This window comes from Pan paniscus, chromosome 4, assembly GCF_029289425.2.
Source record: "Pan paniscus chromosome 4, NHGRI_mPanPan1-v2.0_pri, whole genome shotgun sequence".
Lineage (NCBI taxonomy): Eukaryota > Metazoa > Chordata > Mammalia > Primates > Hominidae > Pan > Pan paniscus.
In genome coordinates, this window is record NC_073253.2 from 11,321,699 (window position 1) to 11,344,478 (window position 22,780).

Here is a 22,780-nt window from a genome sequence, read left to right on the forward strand (position 1 = left end):
ACACATGGGTATCTATTTTAACTGATAGGACTCTAAATGTTTCTTAGAGCCCTCTGTTTCTCAGTTTCGCCAGCAGACAGTGGGGGTGCAATGTGATACTCTGAGCATGGAGAGGATACTGACTCAGGTGCGTTTCAATCCTAGACTGTGGAATTTAGACGGACTTTGAGGAATGATGTCCTGAGTATCATTTGTAACCATTTGTCATGGAAGTGGAGACACAGCTGCAGGGATCTGTTCATTCCCCAGTTCATGCTCTCATCATTGAGGGTTTGGTTAAAAAGGTATCTCAAAGCTTCCATGAAGAGCAGTATTTCTAGGTTTAGAATTCCTAGATTCCATTATAAAGCTTTACATGTAACATTCAGGACAGTATTGATATAAAGAAGATTTTCCCTGTTCTCACCACCCCTCACTCCAGTTCTCCAAAGGAAAAAAAGACCTGGCATGGAGGAAGCAGTATTGTAATTCTATGGGCATCACCGTTTTCTTTATTCAGTCTTTATTTTCACTCAAAGACAGAACATTTTTATGTCGTCCTTTAAATATCACCAGGAATCTTTGTCCGGAAACAGTCTTTACAATGTGCAGATCAAATCTATTATTTGAATATTTAAAACATTGTGGTAAGTAAAGGAAGCTTGAAAGGATGGCCCTAATTCCCCCTGCCCACCCCCCACCTCCTTAACCCCCAGAATGAACGAAAAGGATGATCTAAAGATCCATGTGGGGAAAGGAATAGCAATGATTTTTACTACTTAAAAAATAATAAACTCCCAGGCAAGAAACCACCCTTATTTTGTTCCTGATTTTGTTCATGTGGGAAAACATGAGTTGTGTAATGCTCACTACACAGGGGGGCGCTGTGTAGCGCCCTTCCCTTCCATCTCGGCTGGTGGATGCCTGTGTTTGAGAAGCAGCAGCTTCCCCCTAGGAAATGGACCTATTCTGATCCCAGAGAAAGTCAGATCCCGTCTTGTGCTCCTTTCGAGGTTGGAATGGGGAGAGAAGGCATTGGCTGGACAGAAGCTCAGCTAGTTGGTAAAGTGAAAAGAAAGCCCAGCGTGAAAAGTGGATTATAGAATAGGAACATATGGGGGCGTCAGTCAAAGGAAGATTCTTACACATCCTCCCCAATGTGGTGAAGCAGCCATCCAAATGGGAGCAGAATGTAGGGAAACAGTCCTGCAAAGCACAGAAGGATGAGGCCAAAGGATGATGGCAAACTGGGAAAGGGCCAGGCTCATGACACAGAGGATAGGTCCTTCTCTTCAGCCTCAGGAGGGTGCAGGGAGCTAGGAGGATGCTTGCAGCATCCCAGCCCTGGTTCGCCTGCTGGAAACTGTGGCAAGTTGCCACCACCCGGGGCAGCCAGGGGAGGGGCTCTGTGAGCTCCGCCAGTACCCGCAGGGATGCGGTGGCCCCGCCAACAGGAACCTTTGGCAGTGATTGAATCACACACAGAAAGCATTACTATTTCCTTTCCAATCTCAAGCCTCTTCCACAGTGGCAGCAGAATGAGTTTGATTAGAGTCTGGATTTGAGAGAGCATCTAAGCTTTATTTCTTTCCTCTGTTCTCTGGACACTGTAGAAAGAGACAGACACAGACATCCCCCTACCCCTTCCTCTCTCTATTTGGATTCCCCAAACCTCCTCCAGATCTGCTCTTTGAATAAATACGCTGTGTTATTTATCCACCAGTTAATTCATTCAGCAGCTACATACCGAGTGCTTGTTATGAGCATAGCGAAGTGCTAGACGCTGTCAGACATAAAAGTAAATACATCACCTGATGCCCGCTTATTATTTCATTTGGGGAAGACATATGCATACACAAAAAACATAAGAGACAATGTGAGGATAAAATTACACAATGGAAATCTAAAATAAGTGAGAAGGTTTCTTATCAAATAGGTGCTGCCCACTTCAGCTCTGGGTGCAGGGAGTAGCCTTTATCAGGAAAGGCCACTGCAAGGTGGGCTTTGAATGGTGGTGGCAGGTAGTAAATGCAAGCTCATGTTATGCTTTAAATGTTTGGTTTGAGTTTGTTTTGTTGGCAGAGAGGATGGGATTTGCCTAAAATAAGTGTCTGCCATCTACATCAGGAACTGTCCATGTGCCGAAATGGGTGGCATTTTGCTAAACTTTCTGTTGAAGCAATACAATATTGTTTGCTCTTTTCACTGATGCTAATTATTACCATTCCTTTTTTAAACCTTCCGTACTCAGAAGGATAATTAACATTTTTTGAAGGTTGCAAAGAAATGTATGGATGTGCATTAACCTCAGCTACTATTCCAGGCCAGTAGGAAGAACACAAAGATCTATCTATAGCATACTTATTGCTGTTTCCCAGAGACATACACATAACTATGGAAACAACCCAAATGGAAAGCCAAGGGAGAGGCAAAGCGTGTTTCATTCTGCTAGTGCTACTGTATGATTCTCATTAGACCTCATGGGATAGGGTGATTATTGTTCAATAGCCTATTTAGAGTTTCCCTGATAATGGAGTCTAAGAAAGATGAATGATTCCTTAGCTGCAGTTGTGGAGTCTGCTTCCCCCAACCTCTCATTAAAAGAATGATCTACGAAGAATTCTATTTTAAACTGAAAATCCAGAACCAATGATGGAAAAGAACGGGATTCTTTCTGAAATCCTGAGGGTCTGCATGCATCTAGTAAATTTATGGAGAAAACAAACTGGCTGTTTGATTCTTGGCTTTTTTAATAGAAACCCCCCCTTTTTTAAGTTAATGTTTTATTTAATTTCCTTAATGTTTTGCTGACTTGGAAGTCATTTTAAGATGATGACAAGCAGGAAATATTTGGTTCAGTCATTTTTTTTCTGGCAAATATTTATTAAGTCCCTACTACAGATTGGGCATTGTTCTAGGTACATGGGATATGCCAGCAAGGAAATAAGAGAACTCTCTGCTCTTAACAGGCTTACCTTACAGTGGGGAAAGATGGAAAAAAAAACAAGATGAATAAGTAATACATTATATATTAGAAGGCAATTGGGGCTGTGGAGAAAATTAAGCAGGGAAAGGAGCTGAGGTACGATTTTAAGTATGGTGGCCTGAAAAGCTTCTCTGGGAAAGACGTGAGTGAGGTGAGGACTGAGCTGCATGAATGCCAAGAGGAAGAGACTCCAGGAAGCAGCAAGTTCAAACTCCCTGAGGCAGGATCTCAGAGCATGTAATATAGGAATCACAGTCAACCAGTGGCCTCAGAAAATTTATTAATTTCCAGAGGTCTAGGTGGGGTTGGAGAGGTCATAGGGAGCTTCCACATCTGCCCTGCAAAGACTTGATTTTACACTGAGATGAGGAGGGTTTGGTGTGAAGGAGTGACGTGCTCTGACTAAGGTTTCAACAGGATAACTCTGGTTGCCATTGCAATAGGAGACCATCTAGGGTGAAGGAAGCACAGGGAGACTAGGTAAGGGGGTGCTCAGGAATAAGCCAGGAGAGGGATGATGAGAGTTTTGGACCAGAGAGAAAGCAATGAAGATGAAGAGAAGTGTTAAAGTCTGCGAAAATTCAGAAGGACAACCAGATTTGCTGATAGATTAGGTATGAGGTGGATTGCATATGAGTCAAAGAAGACGCCAAGGTGTCTGTCCCAGGTCTCTGCAAGAATAACTGGTCATTTTCTGGGGGAATACTGTGGAAGGGTCAGGTCTGGGAGAGACCTTGGTTGTGGACATGCTATATTTGAGACACTCATAAGACATCCAGTGGAGAGGATGAGCAGACAGTTGGACACAGGATCTGAAGTTCATGCTGGAGATACCTGTTTGGAGTTACCAGAATACAGATGATCTTCAATGCCATGAAACCGTATGACGTCACCCTAGCCTTCTGTGAGAGGTGATAGAGAGGAGAGGAGGTCCAAGATTAACCTTTCATTGTTCTTCATTCAAAGTCACTGCAGCTTTCTTCTGTGTATAAAGTTCTGTATAGCATTTTCCTACAAAAACCACTTGGGTACAGTATTTAAAGTAAAATAGTTAGCAAAAGTCACATTTCCTCTCTCTTAAATACAATCCAATGTTGTTCTTGTCAAATTCTGCTATTCTCAGTCAAGAAAAAAAATATTGATTTCATAAAGCCTGTGACTTAGATATTTTCCCTTCTACTTTTAAATGACTGGCTTCATTTCCCATCTGGTGACATTTGATAGTAAAGGTTTCGTTGAACACAGGCAGTATAGTGGTCTAAATATCCTGTCTTCAAGAGAAGACTAGATAACTGGCTTTTGAGAAAGAAGAGATGCCTAGGAGCTGTCAAACCAATCAATAGTTCACTATTTTGTTATATTTTAATCCACCAAAAGAAAAACACACACACACAAACACACAATACCAAGTAGTTAGTATCCAGGCAGTAGACTGATTAGCTATTGATTTTTTTCTCCATTTTTCAGAGAAGGGATAGGATTTTATTGGGAATCCCAGTGCTGTCCTGTCTGAAACAACTGTGTAACGAAAAAAAAAAAAAAGAGTATATGGAGCTAACGACCTACTTTAGATATACCAAATCTACACAATTCACAGATAACCCTTAAATTAAATGCAAACTAAGTGTAAATAGCAAGTTGCAAGCTTATTTCCCGCTGTATAATGTATTACAAGTATGGTGAATCTGTTAGACACAGATTTGCAGCCTGGCCTTGCAGTGAATAAATAAATGGCTGAAGACCCGCAAATATGGTTTTTCTTGGAGGATATGATGGCTATTGTGAAATGGCAGGAGAAAAAGTGGCTGTTTCCCAGGTCATAAAAGGCTTAATATACCACTATCTGTAATTTGGATAGGGGAAAAAGAACCATGTAACTATAAAAACATTTTGTCTGCAATTTGGAGTCACACTTGCTCTTCCAGTTGCCCCAGGAATGGAATCTTGAGCTCTTTGCCTATTGTCACCTAATTTCTCCCAGTTCCCAAGATCACCTGCACCCTTGCCACGGGGGTTGGTCCAGCTCCCTTCTGCTGAGCCTCTGGATGCTACCTACTGACTTCTGTTCCCTGCATTCAGGCTGCCAGATTTCATGCTGTCATTGGACTAGTGACCCTACAGAAATGATATCCCTAACACCAGATGCCTACCAGCCAGACCAATGGCCTGTGGGGACTGTGTCATCCTCTGAGAGGTTTCAGTAGATTCATCTTTCTCCAGGAGATCAATCAGCCTTGGCCTTGGCATCTTCCCACCTACAGAGGGAGGCATCAGAAGGCCTCTCTGACCTTGGCTCCTATCACTTGCCCTGCCAGGTACACAAGGTCCCTTGAAGGCCTGGAGCCCACTGGCCTGTTCCAGTTCCCTCTCCAGGGCCTTTTCCCTGGATTCTTTTCCCCCACAAATACCTGCATGGCTTCCTGTCTCATCTCCTTTGAGTCTCTAGTGTTACTTTCCCAAACACCCCTATCTTGACCTCGCATTGAAAATCACAACCCTAAACTGGATATCCACATATGGAAGAATGAAACTAGACTTTTACATACAAGAATCAACTAAAAGTGGATTCAAGACTTAAATGTAAGACCTAAACTATAAAAATTCTAGGAGAAAACATAGAGGAAAAGCTATATGACACCGGTCTGGGCAATAATGTTTTTGGATTTGACTCCAAAAGCTCATGCAACAAAATAAAAGATAGACAAATGGGATTGCATCAAACTAAAAAGCTTCTGCACAGAAAAAAAATAATGGAATGAAGAGACAACCTACAGATTGGGAGAAAATATTATTAGTAACCAAAAATATAATTATGGGTTGATATCAAAAATATATAAAGAATTCAAACAATTCAACAGCAAGAAAACAAATAACCTGATTAAAAAATGGACAAAGGATATGAATAGACATTACTTAAAAGAAGAAATACAAATGGCTAGCAGATATATGAAGAAAGGTTCAATATCACTAAGCAATGCAAATTCAAACCACAACAAGCTATCACCTCACACCTATCAGAACGGTTATTATAAAAAAGATAAAAGAAAACCAGTGTTGGTGAGGATGCAGAGAAAGAGAAACCCTTGTACTTTATTAGTGGGAATGTAAATTAGTACAGCCACTACTGTACTGATTAGAAAAACTGTATATAGGTTCTACAAAAAGCTAAATATAGAATTACTGTATGATCCAGTAATCCCACTTCTGGGTATATATCCAGAGGATCTGGTATCAGTATGTCACAGAACCATTTATAACTCTCATGTTCATTCCAGCATTATTCACAATAGTTAATGTATAGAAGCAATCTAAGTGTCCATCAATGGATAAATGAATAAATAAAATACAGTATATATACACAAAGGAATACTACTCAGCCACAGAAAGGAAGGGAATCCTGTCCTTTACAACAACATGGATGAACCTGGAGGACATTATGCTAAGTGAAATGAGCCACTTACATATGTACACACACCACATGATCTCACTTAAATGTAGAATCTAAAACAAATGAATTTATAGAAGCATAGGCTGGGTGCCGATGGCTCATGCCTGTAATTCCAGCACTTTGGGAGGCCGAGGTGGGTGGATTACCTGAGGTCAGGAGTTCGAGACCATCCTGGCCAACATGGTGAGACCCCCACCTCTACTAAAAAATACACAAATTAGTTGGGCATGGTGGCACGTGCCTGTAGTCCCAGCTACTCGAGAGGCTGAGGCAGGAGAATTGTTTGAACTTGGGAGGTGGAGGTTGCAGTAAGTCAAGATTATGCCACTGCACTCCAGCCTGAGCAACACATGAGACCCCATCACACACACACACACACACACACACACACACACACACACACACACACACAAACATGCTTTGTAGAAGCAGAGGGTAGAATGGTGGTTATGAGAGTCTGAAGGTAAGAGGAATGGGGAGATGTTGGTGGAAGGGTGCAAAGTTTCACTTGAGAAGAACAGATTTTTTGAGATTTATTATGCAACAATGTGACTACAGTTAATAATAATGTATTTCATATTTCAAAATTGCTAAGAGTAAATTTTCAAATGTTCCCACCAAAGATAAGATAATTATTTGAAGAGATGAAATGTTAATCAGCTTGATTTAATCAGTTCACATTGTATGCATTCAGGTTGAGAACCCCTCATCCAAAAATGCTTAGGACCAGAAGTGTTTTCGGATTTTAGATGTTTTCGGATTTGGGAATATTGGCAGAATACATACCAGTTAAGAATACTGGTTGAGCATCTCTAATTTAAAAATTCAAAATTGGAAATGCTCATTGGAGCATCATGTTGGCACTCAAAAAATTACAGATTCGGCAGCATTTCAGGATTTTGGACTTCTGGATTAGGGACCCTCAACCTGTATATCATAACATCACTTTGTGGCCCATGAATGTCTATGATTATAACTTACTAGTTTACCATTAAAGAAACACAATCCTTATGCTAAGTGAAAAAAGTCAGACACAAAGGTCATATGTTCTATGATTCCATTTATACCAAATACCCAGAATAGGAAAATCCATAGACAGAGAGTAGATTGATGGTTGCCAGGGGCTGGAGAAGGGGGATGGAGAGTGATTGCTAATGGGAACAGTGTTTGCCTTTGGGGTGATGAAAATGTTTTAAAACTTGATACAGGTGGTGATTGTACAGCATTATGAATATGCTAAATGCCACTAAAATGGTAGACTTTAAAGTGGTCAATTTTATGTTATGTGGATATCTCAATTAAAAAGAAATTTGCAATCTCACTAATTACCCTTTACTCAGCTCCATTTTGTGATTCATTTGTTTAGTTTGCTTCTTGAACATCTCCTTCTCTTGAATGTAAACTCCACAAGGGCAGGGCTTTCTGTCTGTTTTGCTTATTGATTTAATCTCTGGGCCTAGAACAGGCCTGGAACAAAGCAGGCCATGAGTTTTGTTGAATAGACAGGTGAATGTATTACCTCTTTTGTGCCTTATTAATAAAAGATCCTCTGTATTTCTTGAATACCAAATTAAAGAGAGATAATTTCTTAAAAGAATAGGATTAAAGGGCTAGTATGGTCTCATCCAAAATAAATTTAAAATAGAGAGGGGAAGAAAAGTAATCCTATCAGAATTCCTCAGTTCACTGCATGGGAAACAAACAGCCTGTCAGAGATTCAGAGGATTGAGACAACGGTATCCAGTGCCGAGCACTGAGGTTCTTTTTAATTTGCAAGGATTAGAAATGTCAACGAGCATCGCATTTTCCTCTAAATTCTAAAAGATGAATCAGTGCAGTGGATTTAAATCAGAAGGACAGCAGAAAAAATGAGGCTGCTAATAAATGCACGGCTTCTGTGTAAGCATAGGCTATGCATACGGGTTCAACCACACCTACCCCTAGAGAAAATATTTTCACTTAACACTTGAGACACTGTGAATCAGGGAGAACATACCGATGAGCTCCTTATTTCTGACGTCCAAGGCCATGTTCCGCAGCGCAGTGGCCACTGCGCACACCACACGGTCATTGTCTATTCGGAGCAGCTCCACGAGGATGGGCAGGCCTTTCTCTTTTCGGACAGCGGCTCGGATATATACTGACCACTGCAAAAACAGGGAAGGCGAAGGGCGTTAGAAACAGGAAGAAACCCTGCATGCAAATAGTACATTTGCGTTTTCAGACGGCTGCTTACAGGAGCCAAAAAGGTTGAATTACCAAGACCTAGTTGTAGAATGGGTTGAATATGTTAGACATGCATTTAAACTTTTTAACTGTATTTTTTGCCTTCAACTTGGGGACAAAGATTTCAGGGTTAATCAGTGAACCACATTAGGTTTCTTTTGACACTGTTTTCAGTACTTGAAGTTGAAAGCCATTTGCGTGATGTGTATACTTGATGCTTCAAGATACAGAGGTTTGGGACAAGCGGATGTGGCCAGTGACATTAAGAGAAATAAAACAAGAACCCTGAAAAAGTAGAAAATGAGAATGGGTTGTGTGGGAGTGATTTCTCAAGACAGCTTTGAATTTGGAGATGGGGCACACAGGTGAGTTGCTGAACGTGCTGTCAATAAGTCGTTTGCTGAACAATAAAGAGTCAAATAGTCAGAAATAGGCAGGGGTGGATAAATGTAAATATGACATTGAAAAGCAAGAGTGCACATGGTAAAATGTTTTTTAAAAAACATTAAGGTTAAACTGTATAATGTTCAGGGCCATAATTCAATGTCTTCTTTATAAAGCAGGACATGAAATTTGTTTTGGGTTGGTGGTCGTCAGCCTTAATGGAACACAGGTAATGTCTCATATTAAAATGTCCTCGCAATATCAGGATGATAAAGCATTCCCATTCACTTAACAGAATGCAGGCCCACATTTTCAGACATTTGTATGTATGATGTATACTCTTCTACAGTGTCCTGGAGAAGAGAGTACAATATAAAAATTCACAAATGTAAGGGTTTTACCTGTTGCAATTTCATTTTGATTTAAGAAAATTACATTCACGCAATGAGGCTGTGGATTCTGTGGTAGGGTCCTCCTGGGGACCAGTCCTTTCCCACCCAGTCCCCCCACCAGGCCACCTCCACCCCCCTTCCCCCATGGGGGCAGGCACCCCAGAGCTGGCTCTCACCTGTGGCAGGCAGGGAGCCCCCTCTGGCAGTGAACGTAGGGCATATGCCATGCCTGCCACATCCTCAGCCCAGCCCTGCATGAAATATGAGATCAAAAAAACAACTTCATCCTGTCCTACATTAGAAATCACATTCACACAGTTTCTTATCACCATCAACCCACACTGTATGCTTTTGTCTCACCCCTACTTTGTACCTCAAGCTCTAGGAAGCCTTGAGGGGGTAGGGAGCAGGTAAAGCTCACTAAAGCATCTCTTGGCTGCAGTGAACTATTTGACAGCTCCACTTTCAGGGAGCAAAGAAGTGGAAGGTTAGGAAGTGTCAGACATGACAAAACATTGAGGTTTGCAAACTGCTTCTTGGGATGTGGGAATCCGGAACTGACATCCCCTCCCAGGGAGGAAGCCCTTTCTCCTGGTACAATGCCAATTTCCATCGATGCATTTAACCGACATGCTGAAACATGACTTCCTCTGGACACATCTGCCTCCCCTATTCCTTGTGCCCTGCTGAGTCTCCAGTCCCCAGCTTGGAAAAGCCTGGAAATCTGAGCTTATGCAGCCCACTTAATCCTGGGATCTTCCCTAAAACTAAGGAGAGAAGCTAGAAAAAGGAAGAGAATGCAAATCAGGGTGTGGGGTCAACAATGACATATTGCAAAAGGAACATCAACAATAACTTGCAACATCGGGGAGATATTCTTGACCTTCTGGGAGATGGCAGGGGTATTCCTGGCAACTTAGGCAGGCTGATGCATGTGCCCTCAGCCTGGTGGGGAAGAGATGAACTGGGGAAGATGAGTTCATCTCTTCCACCATACCACTTCTTTGCAGGCCCCATGCGACTGGCTTATATATTTGAGATCTCTTCTAATTCTTGAAACTCCAGGGAGGTCAGCATTTTTATTTTATACAGGGGGAAACTGAGGCACAAAGATATTCAATAACCTGCCCACAGGAGTCACCTGTGCCCTTGACTCTGGGTCCTGTTACTTCATATCTGTCTTTTTTTATGCTGCTGACATTATACCCCCTCTACCATCATCTCATCCCCTCTCCTTTAATCCTCCATGCTCAGTCTCCCAGATATGACCTAGCCTTTCCCTCCATCCTTCCAGACACAGACAGAGGAGAACCTGGCCACATCTGAAATGAGCCAAGAATAAATGGACATAACTTTGTCCTTCTTAGAAGTCCAGGTACTAGCCACACCCCCCAATGCTGGATGAAAAGGTGATTTGGTATTTGGAGAACAATGGGAATCCTTCAGCTTTGCTGGGAATTGATTTGAGAGCAACAATAACAAAAAAGGCTACTTAGGACCAAAAATGTGGATGATATAGAGACACATTTTTGATACGAGAAACTGGTGAGCAGTGATGTGTTTTCCCTAAGAGAGAAAGGATAACCAGACAATAGATTTGATATTTTTATTATTGAGACATAGAAAATAGCTTTCATTTTGAAAGGTTAGTTATGTGTATGTTTGTGTGTGTACAGAAGATTTCCAATGTTATCACAGTAAATGAGACCAATTTGTCCAGATTTAGTAGGTCCAATACAAGAAGTCATGTCTAATTGGAATTTCTCGCTTGTGTCAGGAAAGGATCCCTTCCTGCAGGTGATGGGACAAAGCTTTTGCACTCCTCTTCCTGGGGAGAGGCTCAGGCCATTATTTGACCCAAAGAAGTGTTGTCAGCATGGGACAGAGAAGCAGCAAACATGTATTGTCTAAGGCTAGAGGTCACAGATCCAGATAAAAGATGGAATATATTTGAAAGAGAATTGGAACAGGGAGAAAATAATTTGCCCTCTCCCTAGTCAATACAGAGCCTCCATGCTGGGGAAAGAAAGGATGCAGTTTGGAGAGGAAGCAAGAGATGCGGCAGCACTGTGGGGGCTGCCAGCTGATCCCTGGAGTCCTCCTGGACAAGCCCCCCTCCATGGATAAGGGGGACTGAGGATGACATCCCCCTTGAAGATGGGAGAATGGAAAGTCCACAGCTTGGCTGCTCTTCTAGGATGACTGCAGTGGCTGAGCAAGACTCAGTGAAGTCTCCTGTACCATCCCAGAATGGCAGCCACAAGGCAGAATCAGTGACATGGCTTGCTGGGCTGGGGAGGGCTGGGAGGATTCGTGTAGCCCCAGTGTGGCAAGGGGTAGCTGCTGAGGGTGTTCTTGAATGGGTGGGGTGTGTAGGTTAGCTGAGGAGGAGAAACGAAGGACCCAGGGCTGCAGAGGGGTTACTTGGCCAGAAGGGAGGAGACACATCAGTGGAGCACATGGTGGGAGCAGACGGTGCCTCTCTGGATTAAGGAGAGGAGGTGGTTGCATCTCAGGGGAGCTCAAAAGGGATGGAGGCAGGTGTGGGCCAAGACAGGACCCTGGACCGGAGATGGTCCAATCACCAATCACCACGTCCATGTGTGTCCTGGAGAAGAGGCTGCATAGAACAGAGTTGATTCTACACTGAGAAATGGACACCACACCCGCATCCTCTGTGCGGGACTATACCTGTAAGACCCCCAAGTTTAGCACCAACTGCAGGGGCAGGAGAGGATGAAGGTGAGGAACGTAAAATGTGGCCACGCTTGAAGACTGACGGGACTGGGAAACAGCTGAATTTGACTGGGTTTGCCTAGAAATGTTGAGATTCACATTTCTTTCCTTTCTATTTGTTGGCATCAGGCAAATGAGGGCTCAGAGATGAACCTGAAGTAAATTAACAAAGATACTTGCACACAAGTTTGTGTCCCATGAAATTCCTAGTTGTATGTATTGAGAATTTGGTAACAAGGAGAAGTCAGTATCTTTTAACCCTTTAAGGCCAGACTGTCTCATTCTAATGTGGATTTCCAGGGATTTGACTTTTACAAATCCCAGCCCAGCTATAAATACAACTGATGGTCATAATTTTTCCAAAAAGTTCCCCCTTGCTGAAACTGAGGTGATTCTGCGAAGGCCTATTTGTTCCTGAAAGGAGATTAATACTATAATTTAACTAGCTTTTCCTCATTGAAATCCTAATAATTTGCTAAATTACAATGACAGTGTTTTCCTTTAAGTACTAAATATTCTCTTCTGAGGCTGAATCCATTATAGTGCTAAAATTCTGAATTTGTTGAATAATTCTCTATATTCTAAAAGTACTCTTGTGTTAGAAGTACAGTCTGCAATTAAATGATTTTCAGTTAAATAATCATTTGTCCATTAATTTTCTTTATCAAATTAGCCATATCCTCAGTTTTTCTTTTAACAAGGTAAAGTCAAATTTTAAAACCAAACTCTTCCAATGAAAAATACATACAATGAATTTGGTACAAATGGCATGCGATTCCTAAATTTGTTTCTGAATTTATTTACAATACCAGGGTGTCTCATTCCCATGACAAGAGGGTAGGAAACACCTCCTGCACTGAAAAGCTTATTTAGTTAGTCTTATTTTTACCAGTAGTTTATTATAAAAACAATGCATAAAATGTTAGGAAACGGCATGGCTTTTGCTGTATGCCCCAGATCATTCTGTCTAGAATGGATTATTATTTGAATTACCAGATTCTCCCAGCTGGAAAAGAACTGTGCTTGGTTCCTGCTCTAGGATTTATGAAATAATGGGGTGGTATTAGCACAAGGTCCTTCAAATGATGGGGTTACTCTGCAATGGATATAGAAGTCAGGTGTTGGCTCTTCACATCCAGAGTTATGTTATGGATTTACATATCTTTGTTTTCAAAATTTCAAAATCTATTGTGAAAACTGGTATCTCTAGTCAAGATGACTAGTGGAGAATTCCATTCTGTTAGTAAAGAAATAAATCAATTTAATAAGCACAAATTTTGGTTAAGGCAATGGCAACTATTGCATGTTTAGTGTATTTTGTTGCTGTTGTTTCTTTGTCTGAATTTTAAAAATGTAAGTCAAGTTAGGGCAAAGACTGAATTTTAGCCCATGTGTTTATGCAATGCTCAAAATATTAATGTACAGGCAAGATAATTTCCTGGGGGGAAAAACATTTAGATGTGTTTTTGTAGTAAGAACAAACAAAGAAGGTCAAGCTCAAGTAAAAGTGACCCAGAGGAAGCATTCACTGAAGAGATTGGAAGAAGCATACTCATTCCCCGACTCTCAAGCTATCTCAAGGATTAGTAATTTTCAATTAAAAAATTTCTTTAAAAAAGGAAACTTTCTGAACATGAAAAGGTTGTTTGTTTGTTTTTACTGTGGATGTAATCAAATATTAGAGATGTCATCCTTGTGTGCAACTGGTATCTAGAAATGCCTTCTGGAATACAACCCTGTTAAATGATAGACAGTGCATGGTATGAGACTCAGGCTGCCTCAGATCTTATTCTGAGACCGCTGTGTGTTCCTTAGTAACAGTGATGCATGAATACACCATTGAGAAGGGGAAACTGACCACAGTGGAGGTCCAAAATGAAACTGCTCACACTGCTACCCTCTAAACAAGAGTGGTGGTTGAGAGGTGCAGGCTCTGAGCCACTACATTCACAGACATGGAAGATTTGGTGATATTTTTATCCAATTTAGGAAAATAAAATTAATTCAGTTGTTTCTTGTACTAAGTTAATAGGCTCTAAGTCAGAAAACTTTTCATCTACATATCTTTTTTTTGTTTCTCTTTAAACATAGTGCCTCATGGGTGGAAGTGATCTGGACTTCATGTTTTTCTTTTGGAACCAGAAAACATGCCATTTTTGGAATATTAAGCAATTTCTTTCTTTTGGATATGGGGAGGGAGAAATCTGAAATTTATCTTTAGGGCATAGTTTGGAGGGGCCCTATTGATAAGCACTTTCAGTCTTGCAACTATAAGGCAAAGTTTTTGCTGAAGTCTTAGGTAGTAAGTTAACTGCAGTGCAATTATTTTTTTACTAAGATAGTGTGTTTTATTTTCTAATAGTCTAGTATAAATCAAATATATTAGCAAATTCTTCAGAATACAGAATCTTATTTTTCTTGGATCTGGATTTAGATGACCTTACTGCAAATTATTATTGATTGCTGGTAGGGGATGAGTTTATGAAGACATCTGTGTACTAGAGGCTAGGAGCTGAGCCCAGCCTATGAGAAGGGACATAGAGCTGTGATCTTGACTTTCATAAGAGAACATATGTTGTTATGAACTTGTGTTTTTGCTGCTGTTGTTTTTGCTTCCTGCTGGTGGATAGTGATGACAACAGCAGTCCTCTAAGTCACACATTGAAGACGGCAGAACAGCTATCAGCCTGGGTGAATTAATTCGTGGAGGGGAACTTCTGCCTTAACCTGCTCTTAACTGTGACATCAGGAGAAAATAACTTATCTCGCTTGGGTATTTGCATATGTGGGGGTCTCTTTGTTATAGCAGTTAGCACTCTCCTAAATAATAGACACTTTGTAGACATAATAATAGATTTTGTAGACACTTTGTTTACATGTTTACCATATTGTAAGGGAAGAGACCGAGTCATATTCATCTATTTATCTCAATTGTCTTGTCTTTTTTGGCCCACAGTTGGAGATTTTAAACTGTTTAATTGATGAAAAAAGATGTCAGGTTGATTTACAGCATCAAGTCTGATGATTTAACAACAGCATTCTGCACAGAGGGGAACTATGCAAAAAGGGTCAAAGCCACTGAAATTACTAACAGGGCCAAAAAATTCTAAACACTTCCACAAAACGACTGCTAGGGTTTAAAATGGTTACACAGCTAGGCACAGTGGCTCACGCCTGTAATCCGAGCACTTTCGGAGGCCAAGGGGGGCGGATCACTTGAGGCCAGGAGTTCGAGACCAGCCTGGCCAACATAGTGAAACTCCATCTCTACTAAAAATACAAAAATTAGCTGGGCTTGGCCCAGGCTCCTGTAATACCAGCTCCTCGGGAGACTGAGGCAGGAGAATCCCTTGAACCAGGGAGGCAGAGGTTGCAGTGAGCCAAGATCCCACCACTGCACACCAGCCTGGGTGACAGAACGAAACTCTGTCTCAAAAAAAAAAAAAAAAAATAGATAGATAGATAAATAAAATGGTTACATGCTCCTTTGGGAGTGTGTTCTAAAGCCAAACAAATCCCTTCATTCTGGGGCCCCTGGTGTGGTGCTAGAACCTTTGACTCAGGGCTTATGAATACTTGTTTGTCTCCAGGACTGAAGAACAGAATACTGAGGTGGCATGTCCGGAGCCACCATAGCGCTGTGATCATGCTGTGTCAATTTCATCTAAGTTTTTGTGTTAGAATTCCTCTGTGAAGTTGACTGCTCAGGTGACAGGTTAGCCCATGTCTTAAACTGGGCTGAAAATGGGTTTCATGTACAGGTAGTTTTACAAGTGCTCTCAGTGCAATTGGTGGACTAGGACTTCCCATTAGGGCAGAAGGCCCCAACCCCCGGGCCGCAGACCAGTATTGTGGCCTGTTAGGAACTGGGCCGTACAGCAGGTGAGTGGTAGGTGAGTGAGCATTACCGCCTGAGTTCTGCCTTCTGTCAGATCGGCAGCAGCATTCGATTCTCATAGGAGCACAAACCCTATTGTGAACTGTGCATGTGAGGGATCTAGGTTGCATGCTCCTCATGAGACTTTAATTCCTGATGATCTGAGGTGGAACAGTTTCATTCCAAAACTATTCCTCGCCCCATTGGATCCACGGAAAAATTGTCTTCCACGAAACTGGTTCCTGGTGCCAAAAATGTTGGGGACCACTGCTTTAGGGATAGGCTGTGTCTGCTAGACACCAAACTAGAAGTCAATTTAATATATGATTGAGCCCAGTAAGTTCAGCCTTTTTTCTCTTTTTTTTTTTAGTGCTTTATAGATGCTGCCTCCCTGTCTTCTCACTGGCATTGTTGCTGATAAGAAATCTGCGGTCTTCCTTATCTTGTATGGAACATGTCTTTTCTTCCTCTGGATGCTTTGAAGATTTTCTTTTTATTGCTGACTTTGAGCAGTTTGATTTTGATGCATCTTGGTTTTATTTCTTCATGTTCCTTGTGCTTGAGGTTGTTTAGGCTGCTTTGATCTGTGAGTGTATGAGTTTCATTAAATTTGGGAAATTTTCAGTCATTATTTTTTCAAAATTTTTTTCCTATTCTCTTCCTCCTTTCTCTGTCCTCTCATTAGGGTACTCCGTCTACATATAGCGGGTGCCACTTGACACCCACAGATGATCTGTACCTTTCTTTTTTCTTTCTGTGTTTCATGCTGGATAGCTTCTATTGTCTTCAAGTTCACTGATCTTTTCCTCTGCAATGTCTAAACTGCTGTTAATCACACCCCATGTATTTTTCATTTCAGACACTGCATTTCAGACTCTAGAGGTTTTATTTGAGTCTTTTATACATTTTCCATGTGTAACTTTTAAAATGTTTTGAACACATGGAATACAGTTATAATAATTGTTTATTTGATAATTTTAACATCTGTCAGTTCTGAGTTAGTTTTCATTTATTTATTTTTCTCCTTATTATGGATTGCATTTTCTATTTACTTGCAGGATAGCTTTTAGTTGTATGCCAGACATTCTCAATTTTAATTTGTTGGGTGCTGAATATTTTTGTATTCCTACGGGTATCTTAAAGCTTTGTTCTAGGATGCAGTTAATTTACTTGGAAACTGTTGATCCTTTTGGGTCTAATTTAAGATTTGATAGGAAAGACTAGAGCATGGTTAGTCCAGGGCTAATTATTCCTCTGTACTGAGGCAAGACCCTACTGACTATTCTCCCCAGTGGCCCATGGATTATGAGATTTTCTTCTCTGGCTCTTGAGAACATGCACTATATGCACCCCCACATGAGTGTCCGATTTCATTCTCCCTAATAATTTCAGGTGTTTCTTTCCCAGCCTTGGGTATTTGCCTCAGACACATGTGCTGAGAGTTCTCTGTTGAATATTTAAGGGGAGTCCTCTGCACATCTCTAGGGTTATGTGTGGCTGTCTCCTCTTTGATATTTTGTCCTATGAACTCTGATCACTTTGATATCTCCCGATTCCCCGATCCATCTCCTGAACACAGTGAGTCTACCGAGATCCCCCTGGTCCCTCAATCTTCATACCATGGCTTGGAAACTCTCTCTCAAGGTGGTGAGCTGAGACAATCAGAGGACTCACCTTCTTTTGTTTCCTGTCTTTCAGAGATCATTGTCCTTTGCTGACTAATGTCTAGTGTCTTACTAAAAAACCCCAATGTTTCACATATGTCTTTTCTTTGTTGCTGTTGTTTTTCCTTGAAGAAAGGCAAATTTGAATCTTGTCATTCCATCTTGGCATCTTGGCTGGAAGTGGAAATCCCTCTGGTTCAGCTGTTTCTACAACTTTAAAGTTCTGTAATTTAGAACTTTAGAAATCAGATCATCCAATGACAGTACTAAAATTAATGCAAAACTATTAAAAATGGGTTTTCTCCATTTATCGATTTGGATGCATGTGGCATTTGCAACACAGATGTGATCTTTGCTATCCGTGCTGCTTCCCGGGTCCTGCAGGGAAGAAATCACTGAGTCCTGTGATTAGGACCAATGACTTGGTTGTGGCCATGCTCCTCCCATCTCCTGCTCCATAGAGTGGGTCTGTTCTTGTCCTGCAACAGACTGGTCATTGCCTGTGTCTGAGTGTACCATCTCCAGGACACTGCTGACTAGACAGGGTGCTCTGATCACCTCTGTGTTTATACTGGCCTAGTTTCTAATTGATGAGGCACGATGCTTCGCGTTGTATTTTCATCATAGTCTTTCTAAACTCTGTTTCTTTACATTTAAATCTAAAGCTTGGCATCACACCGTTAACTAGAACAAAGACAAGTCACTTTGTCTTAGATGATAAACCATGATTCTTAACTTGCATTTGATGGACTCCACTAATCTGCCCTGGTTCACTTTTACATGATACACTACCTACTAAGCTATGCTAAAGTCAGTCTTTCTCAAGGCTGTTATCTGTCTCTCTAAGGACAAGTCTCTAATTTCCCAGTTCTCTTGCATTTTTTATTCATTTGGGGCACACGGCCAGAGATTCTGTTTCCTTCTTCACTAAGTCCATGTTGCTATTACGTTAGCTCATTAAATATTAATAGATTAACATCCAAGTCTCTCTTTGTTCTGTCTTATTTTTAAAATAAATGGCAAATAACAGATGCTTTGAAAAGAGTCACACTTTAGGAGGAAAACTGAGTGTACAAAGATTTTAAAATGTTTGACTTCATAGCAAGTACAGATATATTTCTACAGTTCAAATCCTGGGTTTTCAGAAAGCTCAAGTACAATGGAAATAATCCATAAACGGGAGTTAAAAGAACATTCATTCACATTTTGGAAATCTTCAAAGCACTATACCCAATTGTTTTAATAGTCTGCAACAAACAAAATCATTGTACTATAAATGAGAAAAAGGTAACTGAAGTCCATGTTGGCAATGAAAAACATTTATCACTTTGCTTCTGCCATAATAACATTATGTTTTTCTGATGCTCATAAACCAAGTAATGAGTGTTTTAAAGTTTAAAAAGTGTTTAGGGCCATTATGAATATCTAGTTTGCTAGTCAATTTGTCACAGAAAAAGAGAGTGCATGATCTTCCTATAAAGAGAAATTATTGTTTTAGATGATGAGGTCTATAAAAAGCTGTCTCCATGCAAAATTATAGTATTTTACCTCTACATTTCTGTTTTTGTTGGGTCATAAAAAGTTAAGAACACTAAAGAAATACCACTAAATTTTAACAGTTGCTATAAAAATGCATTCTTTGAATTCTAGATTTCAGATGGTAACACTATATGCTGTTGTGTATCCTAACTCAATCTTTTAATAATTCAATACTTTTTTCTGAAATCATCTTTTTAAAAGTAAGGATTTATCTGTTTGGTTTCTGGACAACTCATCCTTTGTCTTCTTGAAATTATAATAATTCATCATTGCTTGGCTTCATGATAATCTTCTCAAATCTTCCCTAAGAATTGTCCACTTGCTCTTCCCATGAAACATGGCAAATTAGTACATTATACAAAAGATGATGATAATGTGACTGATCCCTATATGTGTACTTGTATTTTGATAAGAAATTTTTATATATGTATGTATATATTTACAATTACTCCCAAATATTACTTAGCAGCCCCTTGTCATGCCTGAGAACTATCCCATTATCTAGAATTATTAGGGAAGCAGTGCTTCTCATAAGCAAGACTGACATTCTAAGAGGCAAAATCCTACTTTAACCATTGGGATGGAAATCTTTTGCAAATGCTTTCTGTCTTCTAAAATTACTAGTAATAACATTTTCTTGATGACAGAGGGCCAACTTTATGACTCGCAGAGTAGATGGAACAGCCATGACATTAAATGGTCTCTGACAGTTTTTCTTTCTTGCATTCTTATATTCAGTTTTCCTAACTCCTCTGTCTTTTCTCTTTGCCACCACAGTATCTACTCTCCCTCCTTATGATGGTCTATGTGTCTGCTTACAAGAGTTCTTGCTTTTTTTTTTTGAGATGGAGTCTCACTCTGTCACCAGGCTGGAGTGCAGTGGCGTGATCCTGGCTCACTGCAATCTCCGCCTCCCAGGTTCAAGGGATTCTCCTGCCTCAGCCTCCTGAGTAGCTGGGACTACAGGCACACGCCACCATGCCCAGCTAATTTTTGTATTTTTAATAGAGACAGGGCCAGGATGATCTTGATCTCTTGACCTCATGATCCATCCACCTCAGCCTCCCAAAGTGTTGGGATTACAGGCGTGAGCCACAACACCTGGCCAGTTCTTGCATTTTTTAACATGTTGATTTCCGATAAGGACAGGGAAATCTATGGTCGTCATTGTTAAGCTATGTCTAAAACAGAACAGCTTCTGTTATGCTGACTTTGGCTATTCTAGACCTTTCTGCCATTTTCCTATTATTCTCTACTTGCTTAGCAGTAGAGAAATTTACCAAAGAAATGCGCTCTGGATATGTGGAATAACTGTGCTGAACTAATGCACAGATTTATTGTGCTGGAAACAGTAAGAGGCTATTGCCAGAAAATATTAAGAATAATTATCATACTTCTTCCATAATTCCCATTATGTAAAGCAGAAGAGACTCTTAAAATATAAAAATAGTAAATTCTTTTTAAACTTGTCATTTTCTTACTCTACACACCGAAAGATCCACACATATCTAAGCAGTTCTTGCAGCTGATCTGGTTGCCCCTGAGACACGGAACCTGCAAACTTACACGGAAATCTCAGCACAGTAGGAACCGCAGAACTGGCCCTTTGCTACTGAGCTCTGCAACCTGCAAAACATTGTTCAGTCTGAACACTGAAAAGAAAATGGTTCTCTCATAACTTCTTTCTATCAATTTTACATTGTATTGACAGTATATTGCCAGCTGAACCAAAGAATCAAAATATCATAAAATGTGACCATCTGAGGATGGCCTAGAACATAATATGTGCTACCAAATTCTTATTGACTAGTAGACGTTAATAAATAGAAAACACTGCAACCCTCAAGGAAGACATATAGACATGGATAGTAATTGAGAAAAATGCTCACATTTGAATTTTTTCGCTCAGCCAATCACAGGGGTAGTCAGTGGGACAGAAAGATAAATGGGGCTTGGTCTGCCCATAAGGGGTGTACAGACTAAATTCTCTTCTAGAGGACAGTCTTAGCAGCTCAGAAGGAATCATTGTATGAATGAATGATTAGTGCCACTGATCCTTAAATTTGGTGTTTAGATGTGGCGCAGTTCTTTGTACTTTAACATGTCTTTTTGATCTGTCCGCTTTTAGGATTTTTTTTCTTCGTTACTAATTTTGAGCAATCTGATTAAAATATACCTTGGTATTTTTTCTTCCTGTTTTCTGTGCCTGGGGCTCCTTGAGCTGCTTAGATCTGTGAGTTTATAGTTTTCATTAAATTTGGAAAATTTTCAACCATTATTTTTTAAAATATTTTTTTCTGTTCTCTTTCTTCTCTCATTTGGGGACTCTGTTTACACATATATGAGGTCACTTGAAGCTCACTGATGCAATGTTCATTTTTTCTTCTTTTTTCTTTGTGTTTCATTTTGGATCATTCCTATTGCTGTCTTCAAGTTACTAATCTTTTATTCTGTAATCTTATAATCTGCTGTTAATCCCATTCCACATAATTTTTGTTCAGGCATTCTATTATATTATATTTATTATACTTTAAGTTCTGGGATACACGTGCAGAAAGTGCAGGTTTGTTACACAGGTATACACATACCATGGTGGTTTGCTGCACCCATCAACCGTTATCTACATTAGGTATTTCTCCTAATGCTATCCCTCTCCTAGCCCCCCACCCCTGCCAGGCCCCGGTGTGTGATGTTCTCCTCCCTGTTTCCATGTGTTCTCATTGTTCAATTCCCACTTATGAGTGAGAACATGTGGTATTTGGTTTTCTGTTCCTGTTTTAGTTTGCTGAGAATGATGGTTTCCAGCTCCATCCATGTCCCTGCTAAGGACATGAACTCATCCTTTTTTATGGATGCATAGTATTCCATGGTGTAAATGAGGCATTATATTTTAATTCTAGAAGCTTGAGTTTGTTCTTTTACATATTTTTCCTATTTCTACTTTTTGAACATATGGAATATAGAGTTGAAAGGTTGAAGTCTTACATTCAAAATCTTCTAGAGGCCAAAGATATTTCTCCACTTTTAAGTTGTTATTATTACATGATAATGAAATAAGTATTTCCCAAGGAAAATGATAATTGATAAAAATAAAGGAAGAGAGAAAGAAGAGAGAGACAGAGGGAGGGAGGAAGAGAGAGAGAGACAGAGAGAGAGAGAGAGAGAGAGAGAAACAACATCTTAAGATGGCACACCTGATTTGCCACCATCTAGATCTTTGTGTCTTAGTCAGGCTGATGCCTGAAGCCCAGAGCCCATTTTCCTGTACCCATCTAGTTAGTGCTGCAAGGCAGGGGAGCTGGGTAGGGTCTTTTAGCTCATGAGCACGTGAGTGGTCATGGGCACATACAGTGTCTTGGCCGATCACATCTTGCTACCATCCTTGCATCCAGCGTTGTGACTGATGTGCATGATGTAGAGTGAGGCAGCCCTGATTTTCTCTGCAGATGACACATCTGAGACACAGTGATATGCTGTAGTTTGCCCAGGCTCACCATGCTCAGAAAAGGTGGAGCCTCGGTTTGAACTGTGATTTGAGTCAAAGCTTCC

General features: G+C 40.5%; 1 protein-coding gene across 4 annotated transcripts in view; it reads right to left on the minus strand.

Moving 5' to 3' along the window:
• Positions 1–22,780, minus strand: part of CTNND2 (catenin delta 2) — a 938,532-nt gene that overhangs the window by 103,448 nt on the left and 812,304 nt on the right. For 3 of the 4 annotated variants that reach the window (XM_034959737.3, XM_034959738.3, XM_014344838.4), the window contains 2 exons: positions 9,592–9,666; positions 8,410–8,560 (listed from right to left, as the gene is read on the minus strand). In XM_034959737.3, the coding sequence (XP_034815628.1) occupies positions 8,410–8,560; positions 9,592–9,666 (226 nt within the window). The remainder of the gene's footprint in view (positions 1–8,409; positions 8,561–9,591; positions 9,667–22,780) is intronic. The other variant, XM_034959739.4, reaches the window with a different exon arrangement.